General features: G+C 36.5%; 1 protein-coding gene across 1 annotated transcript in view; it reads right to left on the reverse strand.

The window, feature by feature from the left end:
• ACTR3 (actin related protein 3) overlaps positions 1-19,442 on the reverse strand; it is a 50,513-nt gene that overhangs the window by 22,370 nt on the left and 8,701 nt on the right. The window contains exon 2 of the mRNA XM_065931409.1: positions 2,892-2,947. Within this exon, the coding sequence (XP_065787481.1) occupies positions 2,892-2,947 (56 nt within the window). The remainder of the gene's footprint in view (positions 1-2,891; positions 2,948-19,442) is intronic.

Below are 19,442 nucleotides of genomic sequence, written 5' to 3' on the forward strand. Positions count from 1 at the left end.
GTTTTAACACTAGCATAAGGACCTGTTAAACTTTAATCCACATATAAAAAGGGAAATTTCAAATCATTCAGGTAAAACCCCCAGCAATCTCCTTATATAATTTCAAAAACCAGCATACATACTAAAACTTACTAATTTCTCAACTAAGTTGTAAATGTCTAAATCCTTCAAATTAAACAGCTCTTCATTCAAAATATCTGCATGGAGACTTTCCTGGTGGTCCTGTGGTTAAGACTCAGCTCTTCTACTGCATGGGTGCACCGCCTGGTCAGATACTACATGAGGAGTGGCCAAAAATTAAAAAAAAAAAAAAAAACAAAAACAAAAAAAAAACCATGCATGCACATAAGCTGATGGGCCATTCAAACAGTTACACTTTCAGTTAGTAACAGTTTATATCCTTAATAAGGTACGTAGAAAATACTGAAGGAAATTCTAAATCTAATCTACTTCTAAATGCTGCTTCTCTAGCAAAATGCACATAGACATCCAGATGCGTCACTACAAACTTCCTAAAAGACAAAGATTACGAAAATAACTTTGAACCATATCCACAGGTTTTCCAGATCAAACATCCGTGTTCATCAGTGGCAATGATTATATCTGCTCATTATAAAACTACACCTGCAGCATTAAAACTAGCTGGGTGAAAAAAAACTCCACAATCAAAAATCTTTTCTTTCATACACAAATGGATTTTTAACATGCTACAACCTCTCATAAGACAGACGATGAAAACTAAAACTGCAAATTTTGGCAGAGAGATGAAATAGAGAAAGGATACAACGGTGATGAGAACGAAAGGTTTAAAATACCAAAATTATATGGGCTTCCAACTAAGACTTAATACAGAACTTAAGAATATAAGCAAAAACAAATTTTGCAAGAATCAGAGTTAACACATCAGGAATCTCCCGAAATAAATGCTTTAAACACAACACAATGCCTTATAAAAGATTACAAATTAAGAAATTGCAAAATCAGCATCTTATGGGTTGAGTTGTGTGCCTCCAAAAAGATATGTTTAGGTCCTAATACTTACTACCTCAGAATGTGACCTTATTTGGAAATAGGGTCTTTCAAGTTAAAATGAGGTTATTAGGATGGGCTACAATTCAAAGACTGGAGTTCTTATAAAAATACAAAATTTGGGCATATCCATGTACAGAAGAAAAACAATGTGAAGACACTTAGGGTTAGTTATGTGACTGGAGTGATGCACATACAAGCCAGGGAATGCCAAGGATTGTCAGGAAACACCAGAAGCTTTAAGAGCCAAGAAGATTTCTCCCCTAGAGCTGTCAGCAAGATCATGGCCCCACTGACACCTTGATTTCAGACTTCTTGCTGCCAGTACTACAAGTTTCTGTTGTTTTAAGCCACCTGGTTTTTGGTACTTTGCCTTAGCAGCCTTGGGAAACTAATATAAGCATACACATGGTATAAAACTAAACTCAAACATAACTAACATCAAGTACTAGTTGGCAAAAGTACTCTATTTTAGTCAGCAACAGAGCCAATATTTGTCATCAAAATCTTAAACTATCAATATATTGATATGTAAAGTTGGGACAAAAGTGAAAAAAAGCAAATCTGTCCCTCCATGTAGATAACAAATATGCTTGAATCAAGGGTAAAAACAACAGTACTACAAATTAACACCACTATATTCCTATGCATAAGTTATTTCATCAGTGTCACCTAAAAGCCATTCCATGTATTGAAGTATTAGATTTAGGTAAGAGCCTAAATTCAGATAATCAATCCTTAGAGAAATGTATCAAAAGTTTATCAGAAGTGCAAAAGTCAAACAGGTCTGTTTCTAGAGAATGAAAGAAATATATAATAGCTCCCCCTTTAGAGATAATTTTGATACATCTTCACACATTTAACTTTGTTCTTGCCATACATAAACAACAAAACTACGCGTCATGTCCGATGGGTGCCCAGTCGAGTCCAGAGATCTGTAGTTCAGGCAAGTCTAGTGATTTCTACCTTGTTCTCAACATTACAGACTATGAATCCCAAGCTGCTTTCACTATTCTCTGCATGTTTATCTTTCTATTTCCTTCTCATTTTCATAAATCAGTAAGAATACACAAAAATATTCAGTCATACAAATACTTCCAAAATTAAACCACCTACAAGTCAGCACCACTAAGGAATGGCTCAAAAAGTTTGTTGTCTGATATGCTAAAGTCTTAACCTGGTGGTAGGTCAGGTAAGTGAGAAATGTTACTATATAATGTGCAGAAGGTGAACTGTCTAAAAGTCAGATGTCCAAAATATGTCCATCAAGGACCAGATACATAGACCAGGCTAACAAATAAGAGCACAAACAAACCAAGTCAAGAGAGTATATTTTTAAAAACATCTGAAAGATAAATTATTGAAACTGGACAGTCAGTTAAAGTGAAGTTAACAAACATAAAACAGAACAAAAATGACCTAAGTAAGGTTATAAAGTATTAGAGAACAGCTGAAGTCTGCATCTCTAAAGATGAGATGCCATCCTTATTTTGAAGCATGGGCTTTTGTTAAGGACGTCAACAAGCACAAGCCCTGCAAAAATCATGAGCACAAATCAAAGGATGGTCTTTGTACTTAATAGTAACACACACATTATTAATAACAATATCTTCAAAGCGGATTCCCAGCTCATTCATTTTTGTCTTTAAAAAGGTATTTCATAGATTTAGTAAACGAAGAGCTAAAAAGAGATCTGAAATAAACGTTCAGAGGTACAGAAATGAAGCCACACTTAGAACTTGGCAAATCATGTTTCTAAAGGACTAAATCTTACAGTGTTGAAATGACTATGTCTTTCTTTTTTACTTTATCAAGAAAAAGATATTAAGTCAGGTTATTTGTGACTTAAAAGAAATACTTACAGGAAGGGATGATAAACTGTGGTTCCGTATTTCCAGCATATCCTAGTTTTGTATACCTGAAAAACAAAAACAATTTTATAAGTATTTCACTAATATCTTAGCAATTATGAATTAATTCTTAGATTTCTATTTGTTATAAAGTAAGAGTCCATTCTGGGTAAATACTATACAAAATCCCATAGCTTCAATTCATTTAAACATTTCTACTTTCGAAACTGTTAAGTACCCATAGTTTTTTTATTTCAACGGTTTTACAAAACTGCTGTCTCTTGTATCACCAAATGGGTGATTAAGCCTCTGATAAAATAATATATAGTTCCATATGAGATCAATGATTTTAACAGTGTAACTCTAGATACGGAAAGAAGCAACAAGAGGGACTATTTTCCTCGATCGAGAGGCCAGTAATACAGGTGGTTCAGAGAATTTTGGATACCGTTCTATGACCTAGGCCAGCAGAGCACACGGAGTGGCCTACAAGCAACATCCCTGCCAGGCCTGGGAATGAGCAGTCTCCGCTCAACAGGACCAAGCGGCACCCTCAAAGCATGGTCAGACTTAGGACCCGAAGGGACGCTGCCAGCTGGCACCTGGCACCTGCCGCCTACCCCTACAAAGATTAACGTGGCCACTGCAGCTGCTGACCCTCAGCACCACTGAAAGGAGAGCAGGGTGGGGATCAGGAATCAGCACTCTGTGCTCTGGAAACACTGGCAGAACAGGCCTTCAGAGAGTTGGATATCGTCAGGAAAAGATTTTATGAGTCCCAATTCCTGCATCTTCTCATACACAGAGAAACACTAACATTGTTAAAGATGATATCTGCTTTGGCTAATAAGAAAAATATTAAAGTCAAAACAGAGTAACTATGGTTCAGACATCCAAGGAAATAACGAGGTGACACAATGGGTATAACTTCAGACTAGTCTTTGCATTGCTAACAAGCTGAATTTTCTGAGATGCGTCAGGCTTGGATGCCACTGGACATTATCAAAACAGTATCTGCTGGCAGCTAGTAACTACAATCTTACTTTTTATAAAGCTAGGCAACTGGCTACCTGGCTACAAGTCATTAAAACTGAGAAGGAGTCTATGGGGCTTTAGGGTTCTGTGTCCCCTGTTTCTTCCCAGGTGGCTCAGTGTTAAAGAATTTGCCTCCAAATGCAGGAGTGGGTCAGGAAGATCCCCTGGAGGAGGAAATGGCAACCCACTCCAGTATTCTTGCCTGGAAAATGCCATGGACAGAGGAGTCTAGAGGGTTAGAGTCGATGGGGTCACAAAGAGTTGGACACAGCTGAGTAACTGAGTACACACAGCTTTTCATGAGAAACTGCACTTCTAGAAACTGATCCTATTGGGATATTCATAATGTACAAAATAAATACAATAAGGCGTTTCATGACCATCTTGCTTATAATAGCAAAAGTGAAAATAAAGAGCCATCAAATGAGAAACTAATTAAATATGCTATGTTTAAAAGACAGAATATTAGTTAGCTATTAAAAAAGTGATTGAAAAAGCTCTTTGTGTATAGATATGGAACAATCTCCAAAATGCTTTTGTTAACTGAACAAAATCAAGGTACCGAACAATGTGACATTTGTAAAAAAGTAAAGGGTACAGGTAAAACATATTTGGCTGTATAAGCACAGAATATCTCTGGAAGAGTATAAAGAAATTCATAATTTTGGTTGTCTCTAGAGAACATAACTAAGTAACAGGCAAGGGTAAAAAGATTTTTTTATCACATATTATTTCATACCATTTGAATTCATTACTATTCAAAAAAAAGTATAAATTTTATAGTGTTTGCCATAATAGAGTCAACCTACAGTCTTACAATGGCTTCCCTGGTGGCTCAGCAGTAAAGAATCCGCCTGCCAATGCAGGAGACCGGGGTTCAATCCCTGGGTCGGCAAGATCCGCTGTAGAAGGAAATGGCAACCCACTCCAATATTCTTGCCTGGGAAATCCCATGCACAGAGAAGCCTGGCCAGCTACAGTCCATACGGTCACCAAAAAAGTTGGACTCGATAGAGAGCCTTAACAACGTCCTACATTAACAAAATAACAACAAGGATGGCTAGAAAAGCGGAGCTTCCACAAGCAGCACATTGGGGGCTACTTAGGAGACAGTTGGACACTTTTTGGCTATAAGGAAAAACCTGTTATCTATAAGCAGGCTTTAAAAAGAAAATATTTACATTACGATATTTTGAGAAACACACTGCACAGATAGAGTTTGACTCCATATTCAAACACACTGCTGAACAGTAGGCAGGTAAATTACTGTGATATTATTGGATTCTAATAGTTTCAGCAGAAATATTTTTTAGTATGATGGGAGGATCTCTCTTTGGGGTACATTTTAGCCCCAAAATTAAGTTCAAGATCTGAGAGTGCTAACAGACTAAAACATAAAAATAAGGGGAAAACATAAACTGTTCAAAATGAGATACTGCTCCACTGACCAACTGCACAAAAATTCCATACTGTACGCGCTATAAAAATAAATAAAACTTCTTTGCTAGACATACAAAAGACCCCCTTTAATATTTGGCTTCTGACATCTTTCAGCAGCCCTGACAGAACACCACACTACCAAACCATAAAAATACAAACAATTTCCAAAAAGACCAACTCATGCCATGCCACAGAGCCACTATTAACACTGTTCCAGGTTAAATGCCAATGCTTTTCCATGAAAATTTTCACAACCTCCCACATAGTTGATTACCTCTGCCCTTGTGAGTACAAGTATCATTTACTAATAATTCCCAAGTCTTGATTCCTTCATTTGTAAAATAAATAGCAGTAACTCAAGACTGACTGTTCAGGGTATTTAACAGGAGAACAAGGTAAACCATTGAGCACAGCACCTGGCATAAAGGACACACTTAAACCACGTCAACTCCAATTACTCTTTTCATGCATTCTCTCCAAATATTCCATTCCCCAATAATCAGATAAAGGCCATGCAGATATTTGAACTTTTAAATACTTATCAGTTCAGTTCAGTCACTCAGTCCTACTCGACTCTTTGCGACCCCATGAACCACAGCACACCAGGCCTCCCTGTCCATCACCAACTCCCGGAGTCCGCCCAAACCCATGTCTATTGAGTCGTTGATGCTATTCAACTATCTCATCTTCTATCGTCCCCTTCTCCTCATGCAGTCAATCTTTCCCAGCATCAGGGTCTTTTCCAATGAGGCAGCTCTTCCAATCAGGTGGCCAAAGTATTGGAGTTTCAGCTTCAACATCAGTCCTTCCAATGAACACCCAGGACTGATCTCCTCACAGTTCAAGGGACTCTCAAGAGTCTTCTCCAATATCACAGTTCAAAAGCATCAATTCTTTGGCTTATCACTATGGTACAAATTATCCCCGTATTCATAAATGAAAGTCAGTCTGTAGAAGATTTTTCAGATTAGTTCTTATATTTGTTTTTTCAACCCTTTCACTGCCTTTTTTTTCTTTTTTTTAAAGGTAAGAAGTGGGTTTATTTAGAGAGAACATACTCCACAGACAGATTGTGAGACATCTCATAAGGCAAGACTGGCCTTGGGAAAAACATACTCCACAGATAAGAGTGTGGGTTGTAGTAGAGGGCTAGTGCCCACATTTTTTATACTTCCAAATCAGTCTCTTCTTAATGTAAAACCTTCAACTGTGATAGAATAGAACTCCTGCAATAGATGGAGGTCCTTTTCCTATTTGGAACCAGTCTGTTGTTCCAGGTCCAGTTCTAACTGTTGCTTCCTGAACTGCATACAGGTTTCTCAAGAGACAGGTCAGAGGGTCTGGTATTACAATCTCTTTAAGAATTTTCCACAGTTTATTGTGATCCACAGTCAAAGGCTTTGGCGTAGTCAACAAAGCAGAAATAGATATTTTTCTGGAACTCTCTTGTTTTTTCGATGATCCAGCGGATGTTGGCAATTTGATCTCTGATTCCTCCGCCTTTTCTAAAACCACCTTGAACATCTGGAAGTTTACGGTTCACGTATCGCTGAAGCCTGGCTTGGAGAATTTTGAGCAATACTTTACTAGCGTGTGAGATGACGTGCAATTGTGTGGTAGTTTGGTCATCCTTTGGCATTGCCTTTCTTTGGGATTGGAATGAAAACTGACCTTTGCCAGTCCTGTGGCCAACTGCTGAGTTTTTCAAATTTGCTGGCATATTGAGTGCAGCACTTTCACAGCATCATCTTTTAGGATTTGAAATAGGTCAACTGGAATTCCATCACCTCCATTAGCTTTGTTCACAGTGATGCTTTCGAAGGCCCACTTGACCTCACACTCCAAGATGTCTGGCTCTAGGTGAGTGATCACACTACTGTGATTATCTGAGTCGTGAAGATCTTTTCTGCACAGTTCTTCTGTGTATTTTTGCCACATCTTCTTAATATCTTCTGCTTCTGTTAGGTCCATACCATTTCTGTCCATTATCGAGCCCATCTTTGCATGAAGTGTTCCCTTGGTATCTCTAATTTTCTTGAAGAGATCTCTAGTCTTTCCCATTCTGTTGTTTTCCTCTATTTCTTTGCACTGATTGCTGAGGAAGGCTTTTTTATCTCTCCTTGCTATTCTTTGGAACTCTGCATTCAGATGGGAATATCTTTCCTTTTCTCCTTTGCTTCTCGCTTCTCTTGGAGATCAGTCCTGGGTGTTCATTGGAAGGACTGATGTTGAAGCTGAAACTCCAATACTTTGGCCACCTCGTGTGAAGAGCTGACTCACTGGAAAAGACCCTAATGCTGGGAAGGATTGGGGGCAGGAGAATGGGACTACAGAGGATAAGATGGCTGGGTGGCATCACCGACTCAATGGACATGGGTTTGGGTGGACTCCGGGAGTTGCTGATGGACAGGGAGTCCTACCGTGCTGCAATTCATGGGGTCGCAAAGAGTCGAGTAGGACTGAGCGACTGAACTGAATAGATGGAGATCAGCACGACTGAACCACCTGCTCACACCCTCCCTAATTTGGGTACAAAAGAATTAGAATTATTCAAACGCACAAAACCACCATCAACTAATATGAACAGTCTGTTCCCACTGAACTCACTGAAGCTAATGGTACCCTACTTGAAGTAAGAGGGTATGTGTGTGCTCAGTCACTCAGTCATTTTGTGACCCCACAGATGGTAGCCTGGCAGGCTCCTCTGTCCATGGAATTTTGCAGGCAAGAATATTGGAGTGGATTGACATTTCCTACTCCAGGGGATATTCCCAACCCAGGGAATCGAACCCACCTCTCTTACACCTCCTGCATTGACAGGTGGATTCTTTACCACTGCACCACCTGGGAAGCAGTACTGGATAAAGTAGAGGCTACCATGACACTGAAAGGAAGAGGGCCAACAGGATACCTTGTCCCACCCCATCCACAGTGAAAAGATAACTACTTTAACCTTATCAAAACAAAGACTCGGTTAAAACAAGTCAGTCTAAAGCTGCCTGAGGCTATAACACCCTAAAAGACACTACTGTCTCACCAACACAGTAGAAAAATGAATACTAATTATTATTTCATCCAGTCCCTTCCATTTTATTCCCAAAGCTGTCCAAGCAATTATACACAATGGTATCCTAACAGAACAGAATGACTTCCTTCCAGTTCTATGACCCTGACAAAGGAGGATAATCTCCCTAAAAAGGCACTGCCTAACAAAAATCTTCAAATGAGGCTCTAAGGCGCACAAGATTAAAAACTTGTTTCTGTGTCTATAAAATGATTTGCTTTAAATTGTTCACAAGGTACCCTGTAGATAAAAAATTATGACTCTGATTCCCTCAGCTAAGCATTAAGATTCTCCAAAATAATCCTCAATTCAACTTTAAAGGTGTCTCCCATCACTTGCTTCCATGAACCCAACTCAAAGCCCACTGTACCCATTATCTTCCCCTACGTCACTTGCACATTCACCCTCACATATTATCTGTGCTCCACTGCACCCTCTCAAAAACCTCAGATCACAGCTTAGGAGTCTTCCATGAAGCCTTTCCTGATCATTTTAACTAAGAGTCATCCTTTCCTTCAATAAACTCCTTCTCTCAACCACTTGATGAACATGTATACAAGCCTATGCTATTTTTATGTGTGTAAATATCATTCCACAAGAGTAACAGTAAGAAACTTGAAGTAGAAACCACATTACCATAAGAAACTTTCATTTAACAAGGTCACCAGGTAAATCAATACTCCATTCTTGGTCAAAGTAAAATTCCCTAGGTTGAGCAATATCTACTCTCAAAACAAACACTGAAATAAGGATATAATAAACTTAATACAAAAGTCAAGACATAATCAAAACAAGTATGTTCTTCCCCAAAACATGAAGGTAACTACAGACAAGATATCAACTATATGGATACACCATAACATTTAATCTTTTCTATTAAATTTAAAACAATCTAGCAAAATAATTTTTTATCTGGGAGAATGGGGGGGAACAGCAGCCAAAACATTTACTAATGTTCTACTTGGACTAGGAAATGGCAACCCACTCCAGTATTCTTGCCTGAAAAATTCCATGGACAGAGGAGCCTGGGGGGCTTGGGGGCTACAGTACATGGGGTGGCAAATGGTAGGACATGACCGAGCAACTGAACACACACAATGTTCTACTGCCCTGGATTTAAATAATACCCCCAAAGAACAAAATCATCTAGTCTAGATACACTATATATAAACCACTATATAATAATATTGTATATATTGTATATATATTGTATATATTGTAATATTGTATACATAATATATAAAATTGTATGTTGTATATATTGTATATATAGTATATATTGTAATATTGTATATATAATGTATATAAGATATTATTTTATATATAATAATATATAAAAATAATAACTATATAAGAATAATGATCATCACAGAGGACAATATTTTCACCCATTTTTAAGAAACTTAAGGGGAAGTGTCCTAGTTTACGTAATTTTACAAGTTGTTTAGAATCTAAAAAGCTTTCCAACCCCTTACATATCAATGCATACAAGATATGGTAATATTTGTAAAGCACATATAAATAAACTGGAGTGGATTTGAGAATATAGCTATCAAGAGGTTTGCTTTAAAACTTCACTTAAATTTTCTTTATATAAACATAAGAAAAAAATTAGGAAAGAGTCTAAATACTAAATTTGTTTAGAGCTTTCAAATTTAAACTAGCTTTTCATTAACTTAACTTAATGTTAAATATTACAGGTTCTGCTTTATTGACTATGCCAAAGCCTTTGACTGTGTGGATCAATAAACTGGAAAATTCTGAAAGAGATGGGAATACCAGACCACCTGACCTGCCTCTTGAGAAACCTGTATGCAGGTCAGGAAGAAACAGAAGTGGCATGGAACAACAGACTGGTTCCAAATAGGAAAAGTAGTACGTCAAGGCTGTATATTGTCACCCTGCTTATTTAACTTATATGCAGAGTACATCATGAGAAACGCTGGGCTGGAAGAAGCACAAGCTGGACTCAAGACTGCTGGGAGAAATATCAATAACCTCAGATATGCAAATGACACCTCCCTTATGGCAGAAAGTGAAGAGGAATTAAAGAGCTTCTTGATGAAAGTGAAAGAGGAGAGTGAAAAAGTTGGCTTAAAGCTCAACATTCAGAAAACTAACATGATGGCATCCGGTCCCATCACTTCATGGCAAATAGATGGAGAAACAGTGGCTGACTTTATTTTTCTGGGCTCCAAAATCACTGCAGATGGTGAATGCAGTCATGAAATTAAAAGACGCTTGCTCCTTGGAAGGAAAGTTATGACCAACATAGACAGCTATTAAAAAGCAGAGACATCACTTTGCCAACAAAGGTCTGTCTAGTCAACGTTATGGTTTTTCCAGTGGTCACGCATGGATGTGAGAGTTGGACTATAAAGAAAGCTGAGCACAGAAGAATTGATGCTTTTGAACTGTGGTGTTGGAGAAGATTCTTGAGAGTCCCTTGGACTGCAAGGAGAGCCAATCAGTCCATCCTAAAGGAGATCAGTCCTGGGTGTTCATTGGAAGGACTGATGTTGAAGCTGAAACTCCAATATTTTGCCCACCTGATGCGAAGAGCTGACTCATTTGAAAAGACTCTGATGCTGGGAAAGATTGAGGGCAGGAGGAGAAGAGGACGACAGAGAATGAGATGGTTGGATGGCATTGCCAACTCAATGGACATAGACTTGGGTGGACTCTGGGAGTTGGTGATGGACTGGGAGGCCTGGCGTGCTGTGGTTCATGGGGTCTCAGTCGGACACGACTGAGCAACTGAACTGAACTGACACTTGAAATGACTGATTTAAGGTATTTTTACAATGGGCTGTCAAAATTCTCCATAGTCACCACAGAGAAGAAACACTGTATAAGTAGATGGCAAAAGAGTTTCTCTCTCATTTTTTTCCTTAAAGAAATTCGTTTCTCACAGTTAACTGGCCTTTGATAACTTAAACACTTTATAAATTAAGGACGTGATCACTTTATTTAAACTAAAAAGTTCTTGGTTTTTTCATTAATACATCCAGAGTTCAATTTTTATAGTAAATATTTCAAATCAAACTTTTTCATATTAAGAATTTCTTTGGACCCAAAACAAAATAAAAAATTAAAAGTTTGAAAAAAAAATAATTTCTCTAAGCATACACATGTTCCTCTCTTAGTTATAATACTGTTCCTTAGACTTAAAAACTAATACTGACCAAATATCACGGCGAACCATTTCTAATCTTACGTTTACAAGGTAAATTTTTGCTTTGAATTCATAGGTTCTGTCAGGACACTTTATTTTTCCACAGTCCTTGCACATTCCTACTAATTTTTTGGGGTGTTCAAAAAGTCACTTATATAATTAAGCATGTTAGGAAAATAATAGTTAACTAAATTATAGAACTAAATTATACTAAATTCCAAACATTCACACACATACACACATCAAAATCTTTCTAAACTTCCCTTGTAACAGGGAACAACAAATGTGACTCCATATTAGAGCTGTTCCTTTTATATACTTTATTTAACCTTTGTGCTCTGTTGCCTATGCTTAGTCATGCTAGCTCCGCACTTCTGTAAAAATAAACTGTTGCCTATAATCTGAAATATACAGGATAACCGATTCTCAAGGCTTCTTTGACCTTTTAGAGTATAATACCTCCTTATTCATACAGAGATAAAAAGGTGCAGAAATCTTTGTCTTATTAGAGGCTTACAGAAATAACCTCACGTATGTGAACAGAGGCCAACACACCACTCCATCACTTTGCCTTTAAAAGTGCTTTCCTTAAACCTTTCAAGGAGTTCAGGGTTTGGGGGGCACAAGGTGCCAGTCTCCTTGCATGGCCCTGCAATAAACCTTTCTCTGCTCCAAACTCGATGTTTTGGTTCACTTGGCTTCACTGCTCGGTAACACCTTCAGAAAAAAATCTTCCTTCAGACAGACATGAGATTAAACAGCTTGAATTTTTCTTAAATTTGCCATCTGGATAACATTATTTGGTACAGGACTCAGACATAGGCCAAACTTGCACAATACCAAGTTATTTACTCAAATCCATCTACAGATCCATGTGATTGCTATCAAAATTCCAACAATTCTGGGGGGATAAATAGAAAATCTATACTAAAATTAACATGGAATCTCAAGGGGCTATGAATTGCTAAAACAATCCTGAAAAAGAACAAAGTTGGAGGTCTCACACTTCCTGATTTCACACTTACAAAGTTACAGTAACCAAAGCTGTGTGGCCTGACAGACATAAAGACCAATTGGAATAGAACAAAGCCTTGAAATAAATCCTGCCACATATAGCTGAATAATTTTTGACAAGGGTGCCATAACTAATCAGTGAAAGGACAGTCTTTTCAAGAAATGGATATCCATTCCAAGAAAACTGGATATCCATTAATGAACATAGACTTTAATCTTATACCACATACAACTCAAAACAGATCAAAGACCTACATGTAAATGCTAAAACTAGAAGGTGATGACAACAAGGGAGAGAAAGGAGAAGGAAATAAAGGAAGGAAAGGTAAAAGACACTAACCACTTAAGAAATATAAATGGCTACAAACAAAAAGATGCTCAACTCCATGGGGCTTAAAAAAAGAAAAGCAAATTAAAAGTACACTGAGATAAATTTCAATACATTTCTAGTTGAAATGACAGAAAATCAAAATCATTTGTAAATAGCTACTTTAGAAAACAGTTAAACATTCATTTACCATATGATCCAGCAATTCTACTTCTAGGTACATACCCAAGAAAAATAAAAACATACGTCCACACAAAGATATGTGCACATTTGTTCACAACAGCATTATTATTAGCAGCCCAAAACTGGAGTAAAGCATATATTCATCAACAAGAGAACAAATAAAAAAAGGTTGGTTAGTTCATACACACAAAAATTATTCTATTAATAAGAACCAGAAAAATGTAACCCATTTTCCAAGGAAAAGACACTCAACACAAGATGAAATAATCCAATGTCAGAATTATCAGATAAAGCCATGAAAGCAGCTGTGACTATCACAATGAAGTAGCAATGACTGATAATAAATAGCAAAGAAACTCTAAAACTGCAAAAAGAGCAAATGGAAATTAAAGAACTGAAAAATGCAATGCCAAGTACAAAAAGTTCTCTGAATAAGCAAAGCAAAGTAGAGGCAACAGAGGACATAATCAGTGAACTTGAAGGCAGATGAGTAAAAATTATCCAATCTGAAAAGAGAGAGGAAAAACATTAAAAAGATAGACACAAAGAGAAAAGAATAGACCTCAGAGACTTAGGGAACAAAGAATGAAAGGTGACACAATGAAGTTCCTGAAGGGTGGGAAGAAGGAGGATGGGTAAGAGAGAGGGAGGGGAGAAACACACACACACACAAAACCACAAAGAAACCTTAGGGATGTCATAAACAAACTACTAAAAATCAAAGATAAAGAAAAATCTTAAAAGCAGTCAGAGAAAAACACTCCATTAACAGGAACAAAAAATTCAAATTACCAGCACCTTCTTATGACAAACCATGGAAGTCAAAAACAGTAAAGTAATATTCCTTAAGTCTGAAAGAGGTACAAAACCAGTCAACCCAGAAATCTTTAAGAGCAAAAATATCCTTTAACAATGAAACTGAAATAAAGACATTTTTCTAGTAAAAGAAAACCCATTGCCATCAAACCTGAGCTAAAGAAAGTTCTTCAGACTGAGGGGAAATGACAACAGAGGGGAAACTGTGGTATTTATGAAAAACATCAGAAATGGTAAACAGGTAAATGGGACTTTTTTCTGCTTAATTTTTTGACATACTTTTGAGTATTTAAAGCAAAAATTAAATTGTCTTGTGGGGTTATATATGTAGATGTAACATCTATGATAACTATACCATAAAAGGACAGTAGGGTAGAGGGAATGGCAAGAGAGTTAGTATTGATAGATCTACAGAGATGCAAGGGTTCTACTCTGCATAAAGTTTTACATTATTCACTCTAAGTAAAAAATAAAATGGCATACCCAAATCCAACTATATTAATTGCTAAATTAAATGTAATAGACTATATTCTCCAATTAAAGGGGATAGACAATCAGAATAGATGAAAGAAAAAGGAAGAGAAGAAAGGAAGAAAGAGGGAGGGAGGGAGTCCAACTATATATTGTCTGCATGGTACACACTTTAAATGTAAAGATGGAGAATGAAAAAAGATGGATGAAAGGCAAATAGTAAGCATAAGTCTGAAGTGGCTATATTAACATCAAATGAAACTTTTAAGAAAAAAAGTAATACCAGAAATAAAGAGAAATTTTATGATAATATAGGGATAAATTCATCAAGAAGACATAACAGTCTTAAATGCATGTGCCTATTAACAGTTAAATGTCAAGCATGGATTAACAGCGTCTTCCCTTGTGGCTCAGCTGGTAAAGAATCCGCCTGCAACAAGGGAGACCTGAGATTGAGCCCTGAGTTGGGACGATCCCCTGGAGAAGGGAAAGACTACCAACTCCAGTATTCTGGCCTGGAGATTCCATGGACTGTATAGTCCATGGGGTGTCAAAGAGCTGGAAACAGCTGAGCGACTTGCACACACACATGAATTAACAGTACAAAAAACCAAGGCTCTGCTTTTTAGAACACCTCAGTGAATTTCACTGGTTCGAAGACTACTCCCCAACATGCTATGTATGATCTGATGCCTATTTACCTTCTCAGACTAATCTCGATACCCACAGTTCACTTTCTTAATCCTCAACTCCTGCAATATACTCTGTTATGTCTGAAGCAGAAAGAAAAACTATTAGAAAGTCTTGAAAACTGTATTTGGGAACAGAAACATAAACCCTAGCACTTATAAATGCTCCATCCTCTTTTCATTGTTGTTTTTGTTTTATCCTAATCATTTCTTTCTTCAGAGGTCCTTTTCAAATCTTCCATTTTCATCAGTCCTTTTGGACACATATGATTTTCACAGGATGATTCCCAGGCAAAATTAGTAGAGTCCTAAAACCTTCCAACTTGCTATTTCTTTTTTTTTTTAATTAATTAATTTATTTTTTTCATTAGTTGGGGGCTAATTACTTCACAACATTTCAGTGGGTTTTGTCATACGTTGACATGAATCAGTCCAACTTGCTATTTCTTAATAAATGGTGGTGTGTGTATGTATGTGCCTGTGCATGTACGTGTGTGTATTTTAGTATTAATTACATTACACTGTTACTTTAAAATGTCTCAAAAATACTTTCAAACCTAGTTCTAAACAGAGAAAAATACATGTTGTGAATATCCTGATATTTTCATGTCAAGTATTTTTGCCAAGTGTAAACAAAAATTTACATATACATGTAGAGTAGAAATAAAACTAAGAATACATCAAGAATAATTTTATTATATAGTGCTAGAATATATATACACGTTTTCTTCTGAAAGTCTACAGAAGAAATAGTGAAGTCTGATTACCTACAGATAGCAGGATGTCAGAATTTTGTTTTTCAAATTAACACTTGTCTTAAATAGTCTAACCATGCACATATATTATTTTTAGAAGAATTTCTGAATAGGTAACACTAGCACATGATAAAAATTTTAATAAATAAAACAGGAAGTACTAAAGTTAGTATCTCTACCACACAAACAGCTTCCCTACAAGGCCTATCTACTAACCAGTCCGTGGCCACCCTAAGAATCAATCATTTATGTATTCCAGAGATAATTCACACACAGACAGGAATATATATTACTTTAATTTAAAACATGTCACTGGGTTACCTGGGTAGTGAAATCATGACTCTTATTCTTTAAGCTTTCCTATACTTAGAAAAAGAAAGTGTCATTTCTAAATGGTTTTTAAAGAGACCATAAAATGAAAAAGACAAAGCTATATTAAATTTATGAAACTGATAAGGGCAATATAATACTCTGAAAAATTAAACCAAATTTTTCCCTTTGTGGCCCCAGGAAGCAAGTTAAATACACAGAAAATCTCCCTGGACTACAGTGGCAATGAGAAAAAATCTATAATGCTGGTTTTGAGCAGCAAGTTTAGAAATTGCTTTGAGAAAGGAATACAATAAAAGAGAGTTCAAAAGCACTTTTGAAATTATATCAAAGTGACTAGAAGAGCAGTAATGGAAATGTAATCAAGTCAGGAGGGAGGGAAGACCTGGACTGATAGAAATGAAAAGCAAAAAAAAAAAAAAAAAAAGAATTTTATATAAAAAATGGCTAATTTATTGTAGTCCTAAACGCTTCTGGGCAGGGGAAAAGTGGGCTTGAGGAGAGTCATTTATAATGTTCTCTTATTCTTAAAAATCAAAGAGATGAAACAAATACAAAATTTTACCAGGTAATGATTCTGATAAATAGGGACATATTTATATTACTCACTATATCTTTCTAAAAGGAATAAATTTATTTATGAAAGAATATTTTTAAACAGTAAAATCAGTGATGCTTGTAATATAAAAGCAGCAGCACCCCAACGTGTTGGGTATTACTTTTAATTCTACAAATTCTTGTTTCCTTATTTAAAGCATTAGTTGACAAAGTACCATTTTTACTTAATACAATAGTTTTCTTTTTGTTTTGAAAAACATATCACAGCAAAAACTACTTAAAGATCTCAATTAGTTGCTGACATTAAATCATTAAATGAGAATATTAAAGAGAATCTTTGAAAAAAATCACATTTCAAAAATGAAATGCATAGAAAGCTAGGACAAAAATCATTCCAGAAAAGAATAAACTGAATTTATTGTACTAAGTGTGGTGTATTTGACTCTATGGACTACATAAGGGAGAAACAACAGTAGTTTTAACTTTAAATGTTTCAATAGTTCTAAACCATACAGCAAAACAAGTAAGACCCTAGACCCTAGAACTTTAGCATGCAAAGAAACTTAATAACTTAGTACAATCCATTTTCCAAAATTTCTTGGTAGTGAGAACCATTAATTTAAAGTTGAAAGAATTTTACCTCAGTATGAATGATCAGCTTCAACCCTTAACATGTTATAACAAAGTAAAGCACACACATAGAGATTTTTGCAAAATAAACAAATAATTTTCCAATTTTAAATGAATAAAGAGGTATACAAATGAATCCCAATGTCAAATTTCATAATATCTCAATTCTCAGCTTAGCTATAGTTTTCTTCATACTTGTAGTGTTAAGGAACTTTCAGAACAAGAAGGTAATATCTAGTTCACAGGGAATGCTAGCTATAAAGATAACTAGTAATTATTTAAAGAGCATTTCCAATCTCCTCCAATGCTGTTCTCACTACATGAAAGTCACTATTTAACCTGACACAAAAACACGTACGAGACCATTGATTGGAAGAATCTGGACTCCTAAATATCAACAGAAATATTCTTTCAATTCTTCTAGGTCTAAAACTTAATACCTTTACACTAGTAGGGAGGTAAGAAAAAGGGCCATAGAATCAAAAAGTCATGAGTGAAATGTCCACCATTTACTGTCTTATGATTATAAACTTTACTCCTAAGACTGTATTCCTAACACACATTATTAAGTCCTCTGAATCTAATACAAAAATCATTTTTATAGTTCTATATTCTAAGCCTAGTTTTACTCTTAGGTTCAACCGTTTCATTTCTGTGTTTTATGCCATCATTAGTGAGGAAGGACTTTTTAAATGCATCAATTATTTACCTTCAAATTGCAGCTTAACAAATATGCTCATCTTCATTTTAAAGTTACATGTAATTAGACATCATTTCCTTAATTGAGCTGTCCTGTATTAACCAACAATTGTCACTTTTATTATGTTAAATACGATATATGTCCTTATATTATTCATGAGGCTAAATAAATAATTCCATGCTATGTAAATTTACATGTGTTTCCGGTTAGTAGAAATCAATGAACTGGTATCACAAAGACCTCCCTATATATTTCATATTTGTTCAAAATTAGCAGTTCTGGCATTCCTGGCAGTCCAGTGGTTAAGAATCCAGCTTTCAATGCAGAGTACATGGGGTTAGATCCCTGATCAGGGAATTAAGACCCCAGATGCAGAGGGCAACTCTGCCTGTACACTGCAACTAGAGCGACCCTCTTGGGCCGTGTAGGGAAAGCCTGTGCCCTGCAAGGGAGACCCAGCAGAGTCCTATCTCCCTCACCAAAAACTGCAGTTCTAAAGTAGAAATTCAGGACGTCCCTGCTTGTACAGTGGATAGGGGACACCACTTCGATCCCTGGTCCAGAAGGATTGCACACGCCGCAGGCAATGCACCACACTACTGCGCCCACGTTCTGGAGCAGAGCAGCCCCAGCTGTCGAAGCCCACGTGCCGAGAGCCTGTGCTGGCAACGAGAGAAGCCACCGCAGTGAGAAGCCCAGGCCGACGGAGCAGCCCCCACTCGCCGCAACTAGGAAAGTTCCCAAGGAGCAACGATGACCCAGCAAAACCACAAATAAATGTAGTATCCTTTAAAATTTTTTAATAAAGAAATAAAAGTAGAAATTTATTTTTCTAAATATGTAGCTTAAGAACACTTTTCAAAAAACTGGGTTAACAATTTAACTATCCCTGTCGAATACATCCCAAGTTAGGGTAGTAGAGCAGTGGGCCCTGGAGTCAGACTGCCCCAGGGCTCAAACTCTAGACTACTACTTAACTGAGCAAGTTACTTAAGCTCACCATAGCTCACATTCCTCATCTTTAAAAAGATAATTATAAATAGTACCCATTTAGCAAGGTTTCTGAAACTGTTATAAAAAATTATCTCAGAAATAATACCCTTATAAGGGCCTTGAAAGACATTTCTCAACTCTGGGCCTCTGTTTAATTTGTAAATAATGAGTGGATTAAATTATTTTTCAAAGTCTTTTTCAGCTCCAAAATTCTGTGTAATTAGGCACTTTTCTTAATTTACTAAAGTGTAAGCGAAGCGTCACAAATACACATTAAATACTATTTTTATAGCCTCAAAATAACCTAATTTTTAAAATGCTTATAGCAGAAGAAAAACTGCACTGTATTTAATTTATATTGAACTCTAAAACTTTAAGTAAG

This window comes from Muntiacus reevesi, chromosome 3 (genome assembly GCF_963930625.1).
Source record: "Muntiacus reevesi chromosome 3, mMunRee1.1, whole genome shotgun sequence".
Lineage (NCBI taxonomy): Eukaryota > Metazoa > Chordata > Mammalia > Artiodactyla > Cervidae > Muntiacus > Muntiacus reevesi.